General features: G+C 54.5%; 1 protein-coding gene across 1 annotated transcript in view; it reads right to left on the bottom strand.

Moving 5' to 3' along the window:
• The window catches only part of IFT80 (intraflagellar transport 80), a 64,968-nt gene extending 57,685 nt beyond the window's left edge, over nucleotides 1–7,283 (bottom strand). The window contains exons 1-2 of the mRNA XM_055126561.1: nucleotides 7,146–7,283; nucleotides 2,737–2,819 (exon numbers count right to left, since the gene is read on the bottom strand). Coding sequence (XP_054982536.1) covers nucleotides 2,737–2,775 — 39 coding nt within the window. The 5' untranslated portion in view covers nucleotides 2,776–2,819; nucleotides 7,146–7,283. The remainder of the gene's footprint in view (nucleotides 1–2,736; nucleotides 2,820–7,145) is intronic.
• Between the last annotated feature and the right edge of the window lie 572 nt (nucleotides 7,284–7,855).

A 7,855-nucleotide genomic window follows, 5' to 3' on the forward strand; every position in this document is an offset into this window, starting at 1 on the left:
TGCAGATGTAGACGAGGAGCGAGTCAAACAGGGTCTGAGACTCTAAGCTCGAGTAGGAGTTTCCATGACGTGATGCAAATTTTTCCAAATAAGGGGAAGTTAAGAATCAGCTCGAGGACGGGGCTGGAGTGATAGCACAGCGGGTAGGGCCTTTGCCTTGCACGCGGCTGACCCGGGTTCGAATCCCAGCATCCCATATGGTCCCCCGAGCACCTCCAGGAGTAATTCCTGAGTGCAGAGCCAGGAGTGACCCCTGTGCATCGCCGGGTGTGACCCAAAAAGCAAAAAAAAAAAAAGAATCAGCCCGAGGAGTTCCGGTTCCGAGGGCTGAAGTGTACCTGCACGTGGGCCTCCCGGCTGTGATGGCCAGGACATGGTCCTCAAAGCACTGCCAGGCACCGCCCCCTGCCGTGACCCAAAAAAGAAGGGGGGGAGGAAGCCTTTCAAGAGATCCAGACATCGGGGGCTGGAGCGATAGCACAGCAGGTAGGGCGTTTGCCTTGCACGCGGCCGACCCGGGGTTCGATTCCCAGCATCCCATATGGTCCCCTGAGCACCGCCAGGAGTAACTCCTGAGTGCAAAGCCAGGAGGTAACCCCTGTGCATTGCCGGTGTGACCCAAAAAGGAAAAAAAAAAAAAAGAGATCCAGACATCGAAACAGAGTAAAATGAGTTGACTACATCAAGACATGAAACTTGTTAATTAGAAAACATGCCAGAGGGGCAATGGTACACAAACTGTAAAAACCATAAAAGATCTACCTGAAATTGTTGGGGGACAGACGGGGAGAGGGCAGGCTGGTGACTTTCTTATTTTCACGAACCTGTAAAGAATCTGGACTTTACATGTGCACTGGATTGGGTGGATGCACAGGTGGGTGGGTGCACAGGCAGGGGTGGGTGGAGGGGAGGAGCCCTCCCCAGAAGGCTCCAGGGGCCCGAAGGCCACTCCTGCTGATGAGAGGGTCAGGGAGCCGAGAGCCAGCTGAACACCTGGGCCTCCCGCGTGCCCCCAGCACCCAGCTCTGCGAGCTATCTCTCAGGACTTTACACTTAAATTGTACAGGTCTAAAATATTAGAATAAGTGTGCATTATACGATATTTTAAGACACTCGAGAGGCAAAAGGAGACTGAAATCTGACAGAGTATCAGCTGGTTAAATCATGATTATAGCAGGGGCTGGAGCAATAGCAAAGCAGAAAGGGCGTTTGCCTTGCACGCGGCTGACCTGGGTTCTATTCCCAGCATCCCATAGGGTCCCCTGAGCACTGCCAGGAGTCATTCCTGAGTGCAGAGCCAGGAGGACACCTAAGCATCGCTGGGTGTGACCCAAAAAGAAAAAATAAAATCATGATTATAGAAACAAGGAACCTAGGGGCAAAAACCACTATAGCAAGCCAAAATAAAAATCTTGACCAAACTTTTGGACAATAAAGTCAGGAAGTAATTGCATTTCAATTTGCTGTGCCAATGAGGTGCTAAGATGGGAACCTTGAAAATCTTACTTTGGTCCAATGTCCCGTCTACCAAGAGGATTTCTATTAAAATTTTTCCCAGAGAGACAGATGCAGAGAGACAGGCACAAAGAGACAGGCAGAGAGAGACAGGCAGAGAGAGACAGGCACAGAGGAAGATCCAGAGAGAGATCGAGAACAGGAAGAGAAGCAGAGAGAGAGAATGAAATAAACTGATTGAGCAACCAGTTTGGCCTTCTTCCTTCCTTCGCCTGCTTCATCATTGCCATCAACCTCCCCCGGGGTGGGGAAGCGGCTGGAGACTACCGAATGCGGGCAGCAGGAGAGATAGAGCCCCGCTGGGCCCTCTCTTCTCTTTTGTGTTTTTACAGGCATCAGGACTAGAAAGATAGGACAGGGGTTGTGGCCTCTGCCCTGCACGTGGCTGACCCAGTGTGATGACTGGTCTTCAGGGAGACCCCAAGTACCACAAGAAGGACTCCTGAACAGAGAGCCAGGGATAGCCCCTGAGCACGGCTGGGGGTGGCCCAATGCCCCCAAAAAGAGATGGAGAAAGGGAGACAGAGAGAGACAGGGAGAGAGACATATGGACAGAGACAGAGAGATAAAGAGAGAGAGCGAGAGAGACGGGGAAAGAGAGAGAGAGAGGAGAGACAGAGAGAGAGATGGGGGGGGGGGGAGAGGAGAGAGACAGAGACAGAGAGAGAGAGAGAAGGCCCCAGCAATCCTCCCTCGCTCAGAGGCGGCCCTGCCCTGTCAGGCTGGCAGCTCAGCAGCATGCTGGGCACGACCCAGAGGTGCTTCCTCTGCAGTGTCCGGGAGTGTGGGCCTCACCCTCTCTGCTCACTGCGATCCGACCGCCTGACCGCGGGTAGCCGGGCTCACCTCGGACAAGACAACGCGGGGCTGGAAGGGCGACTCGGCTGAGCAGAGTAAGGTCCTCTCTGGCACCCCAGAGGGTCCCCTCGAACAGAACTAAGGAAAACACCCAGGAGTACATTTGCAAAGAAATTTGGGTGGTTTTATTTTTTTTTTTTCAAGTTTCTCCTTAAACTCCTGCTAGACCAAAGAAAAAGCTTTTTTTTTTTTTCAATGTTCTTAAGTGCAGTCCTTAAGATAGTGAGGAAAATGTCAGCAAGAATTGGTAAACAGGATTAAAGGAAGTAGCTTGCTTTGGAGAAATACGGCAACACAGCCCACTGAGAAACAGTGTAGCTAAGAGGGAAAGAAACCGACTGTCCCGGCAGCCTGTGAAAGGATATGCTTCGGTTCCTTTAAAAGGGAGATTTTCAGTCTCATGTCTCCACTTCAGCGAAAGCGTGAAATGCGCGGGACTCTCTTCACTGCAACAGACGGGGAGACAGAAGTGCGATTACAAACTCACAGAGCACGGAGCAGCAGCCGGCCGGGACCACCTACCCGGGCGCGCCCCAGCCTGGCCCGAGGCCTGCAGAACACTGAACACATTCCCTAGGGCCAGGCTGCAGCTCACTAGGGGCCTTTATCCTTTTACAGCGAGGCGGGCCCACAGCAGGGCGTGGGGACTGAGCCAGGTGGGCTGTGGCCAGGCGACCCACGCCCGGCACCATGAATCACGCTGCCTGCAGGGCCCAGGTCCCCTCTGCGGCTCCCACCGGAGGCCGCAGGCATGTGCTCGACTGCTAGGGGCCTTGGCGGAAAGTGAAGCGGAGACTTAGGAAGGATGAGACACTCTCTCCGTGGCGTCTGATCAAACCCGGGCCTGGCCCCCCCCAGCGCTGCAGGCGCAGCCCTGATGACCCCTGTTTTACAGACTTGACCTTAATTGTCATAACCAGCTTGTGAAGTATTCTTCATGACATTAAAAATATAGAACCTGGGGCTGGAGCGACAGCACAGCAGGGAGGGTGCTTCCCTTGCACACGGCCAACCCAGGTTCGATTCCCAGCATCCCATATGGTCCCCTGAGCACTGCCAAGATTGATCCCTGAGTGCAAAGCCAGGAGAAACCCCTGAGCATTGCTATGTGTGACCCAAAAAGAAAAAAAAAAAATTGAACCTGCATTCAGGGGCCAGAGCGACAGCACTGAGGGGAGGGCTTTTGCGTTGCACACGCCGACCCGGGCTCAATCCCCAGCATGCCATATGGTCCCTGGTCCCCCGAGCACTGTCAGGAGTGATTCCTGAGTGCAGAGCCGGGAATAACTCCTGAGCACCACTGGGTGTGACCCCTCCCAGAAAAAAAAGAAAGCTTGAACCTGTGTTTAATCCCTGTCACCACATACGGCTCCCAGACTGGTCCCAGAGTTCAGAGCCAGAAGTGAGCCGTAAGCACAGCTGGGTCTGATCCATAAGCAGAAATAAGTAAATAAAATTAAAATAAGTGATATCTTCAATGCATCCTTCAACTCAAGGAGAATCAAAGAATCACACTTGACTGATATACTAAAATGCTACACAACTATTTTAAAAACAAGACGAAGCTGCATGCACTGGAATAGAGAGATCTGTTAAATGACAGATGGGCATGAGGTGGGACCAGCCACTCTGCCCTTTGGTGTAAATAAGGGACATAAATACAAGTAGGACAAGCGGCTGACACAGGCTCTGTCCCCAGAAGCACAGGGGCCCCCCAGCACTCTGCCGGTGACCCCCAAGCACAAAGTGGCATGGGCCAAAAGCCAAAAGATCAAGATGGAACAAACGTTACTTTCCCATAGAGTCCTACGCTCACTGTCCATAGTGTTTGGGGGTTCTGCTTTTGGTGAAGCAAGATCGTATTTATTGAATGAAACTTACTCAGGAAGATGTGTGGGGAGAGAAAAGAAGAAGAACGTGTTCAGGGGACAGGCCCGAAGGGCAGCCCCGCTGTCTGCAGGGGGACTGCACTTGGCTCACTTGGGCGGGTATTCTCCCGGACCCTGACTGCCTTCAGGCACTGGGCTGTTGGCTTCCTCACCTAAAATGGGGGGGGGAGGGAAAAAGAGGAGGGAGGGCAGAGGAGAGGAAAGAGGGAGAGAGAGAGGGAGGAGAGGGGGAGATGGGAGGTGAGAGAGAGGAAGAGGGAGGGAGAGAGAGAGGGTGCCGCATCTGCCAGAGGCATGCTGCGGGCGGGGAGGAGGGAAGCCGGGGCCTGGTGATGGGAAACGCACACTGGTGAAGGATGGGTGATGGACCGTAGTTGTATAACTGAAACCTAATTATGAGCAACTTTGTAACTGTGTATCTCACTGTGGTTCAATTAAAAAAAAAATCAATAAAAACTAAATCAGCCTCTGAAGTGCTGGTCAGGACCCTCATAACTAGTCTTTTTGTTGGTTCCTTGGGCCACACCCAGCTGTGCTCAAGGTCCAGTACTTATGGCTTGGTGCTCAGGCGACCATATGTGATGCCACAGGGTGAACCTGAATTGGCTGTGTGCAAGGCCTTGGCCACCGCACCAGCTCCCAGCAAACCTCCCCAAATTTATTGTTCACCAAAGGTGAGGCTGGGGGTGCCCCCCGTTCTTTAATGGCATGAATAATACCTACTTCCCAAGCTGGCTATGGAAAGTCAGTAAGATAAAGTATACAAACTGCCCTGTAGAATGCCTGAAACATAAGAACTTAAAGCTTGTTATCTACTTGCTCTTTGTTTGGTTATGATTATGGGGTCTTCACCTGGTGCTCAGGTCTGGGGCCCCTCCTGCGATTCTAGGGTGGGCCAGGGCTCAAGGCTGGAGCCTGCTCAGGCCCCACATGCCAGGGCCAACCCAGGCTCCTCTGATGGTGCTCAGCTCTCCAGGGCACACCCAGAGGTGCTCGTGGGACTGACCGTGTGCGCTGGGATTGAGCCAGGGTCAGCTGATGCAAGGCATGCCCCTACACACCCCCCCTCGCCTGTTGCCTATGGTCCTGTCATCCACTTGGCATTTTGGAGCGGGCCACATGCGGTAGCCCAGAGAACGGTGCTCTCCCAGGGACCAAAGCTGGGCTCTGCAAAACACAGCAGCAGCTGAGCTTTCTTCTGGCCCCCCACAGCCCCAAGGGTCATTTTTCTCATGTAAACAGCAAGAATTCTCTTTGCAGGCAGCTGAAAGTATAGGCTGTTTGTAGATGATCTTGGATCAGAAAAATGAAACATTCTTTCAAAAAAGATCATAATTTACCTCATTCTAAAGAACCGGCTGCTTCTTACAACTAGACTCTGGCAACCTTATGAGGTGTCAAGTATTGGCAGTCACATCACTTGTCTCTTCTGACACTAATCTCACTTCAACCGCCTCACTTACTCTGAGTACCCTCCATGCGGCATGTTCGGATTCAACCAAATCCAAAGCTTTTATTCACTCTGTTGACTTAACGAAATTACATTTTTCTCATAGGCCCTTCAACAAAGGCAATAAACTAGGATTTACCTGAGACTCATCTTTTTTCCTACCCCCTTGTCACAAATATAGTTTCACCAAAAATAGTATCTAACTTGGGGTTGGAGAGCTCAGTGGGTAAGGTTCCATCCCCAGCATCCCAGAGGGTCCCCTGACCACTGCCAGGAGTAACCCTGAGCATCGCCAGGTGTGGTCTAAAAACAAAACAAGAATATTAGAATCTAACTTTAGAAGTTTATACTGAGCCACTAAAATCTACCAACAAAATCAATATATTGTTATATTAATTACATATATATGAATTTTCCCCAAATGGCTTGATTTTTCATTCTACTATGGCTAATATCCAGACAGCAGTATCAAATGCATATAGCATGTGTGCTGGATAAGTAACACACAATCCTATGAAGTAACTGCCAATATGGACTTTATAAATAAATACTCTCGGATTGGTAAATTGTGCAATATAGCTAATACCTGATGGAATTTGGGATACCTGTTATCCTTCTGCTGTTTCCCAGCTACACCTTCAATTTGATAGAATCTTTGCTCTTTTCATGGCTGGTATCTCTCCATGCAGACTTTTTCTCCCCCTTGAATTCTGGACCACACCAGGTGGTGCTCAGGGCTTACTCCCGGCTCTGTGATCAAGGATCACTCCAGGCAGGAAAAGGGGATATGGGATGTGGGGGGGGAGGGGGCACCGTACGTGGTGCTGGGGATGCAATCTGGTCAGGCGCATGCGAGGCCAGTGCCTTACCCTCCACAGCCCCCCACTGCAGAAGCTCTCGGAGAACCTGCCCCTCTCTGAGAAGCACCACACCCACATGGTGCTCCGGGCAGGGCCCTGCCACTGATCATTACAGCCGTGTCGTTCACAGAGCAGGTTTACTCGTGCTCCCCAACGACAGGCCCCGGGGATGCAGAGGGTAAGAGAAGACTCGAGGGGGCTGCCAGCCCCCATCCTTCCTGCACGCAGGAGCGGGACTGACCCCGCACGCAGATGCACTGGCGATGCCCTGGGGGGATGGGGAGGAGCGCGAGGGTCCCATCCAAGTCTGGGGGACGCTAAACTCTCGGGAAATGCAGACGCTCCGAACGGTACACACCCCGTGGGGGGCGCGGGGGCTCCCGGGGTCGGACCCCGAGATCCACAGCCCCGGGCCCAAACCCCGACAACGCGCGGTCCCTGGAAACTGACCACTCGCTCCGCACCGCCCCCCGCCGGGCCCGGACCCCGCCACTGGCCAGCCAGGCCCGGGAAGGCCGCTGCCCCGCACCTCGCGGCACCCGCGCCGCCCCCACTGCCCGGCCGGAGAGTTACCTCGCCCGGGAGGCGGCGCGCCCGGCTCCACGCACTCAGCACCCCTGGCCCGCCGCGACCCCGTCACCATGGAGACGCGAACCCCACGCCTCCGCCCGCGGCCTCCCTCCTCTCGCGATACTTCCCCGGGGCGCGGCGCCCGAGCCCCCGCGCGCGCGCGCGCGCGCGCGCCCGGGACCCCGCCCCTCGGCGGGCCCGCCCTCCCGGGAGGATTTCATTGGACGGCGGAGCCACGCCTTCCGGTGTGGGCGGGGCCCCGCGCTTTGCTTCCTTCGCTTCCCAAGTCGCCAGGTGTTTTTTTTCAACAGTGGTGGTGGAGGTGGGGTTGCTTTCCGGGAAACACTGACTCGGTGGGGGGCTCTGGCTCGAGAGGGAGGGGAGCAGGGGCGCGGGGGAACGGACGGACACACACACACACACACACACACGCGAACACGCGAGCGCTCTCCCTCCCGTGCGCATGCGCGCGGGCGCCCTGAAGATGGCGGCCGTCTCGGCCGCACTTTTTTTTTTTTTCAAACGCGCGGCTTCCCAGAACGCCTCGCGCGCGTTTGTAACGAATTTCCGTTCGAGTTTGTATTTTAGGCGCCATTTTCGAGTGGAGGCGCCGGAGCCGAGAGCGCGGCCGGAGTAGGGACCCCGCCGCCTTCTGCCGCCGCCGCGGGAGCGGCCGCCCGCGCCCCCCGAGCCCGCCCGGGCCGACCCCCCCT

The sequence above is a fragment of the Sorex araneus genome, chromosome 2, assembly GCF_027595985.1.
Source record: "Sorex araneus isolate mSorAra2 chromosome 2, mSorAra2.pri, whole genome shotgun sequence".
Classification (NCBI taxonomy): domain Eukaryota; kingdom Metazoa; phylum Chordata; class Mammalia; order Eulipotyphla; family Soricidae; genus Sorex; species Sorex araneus.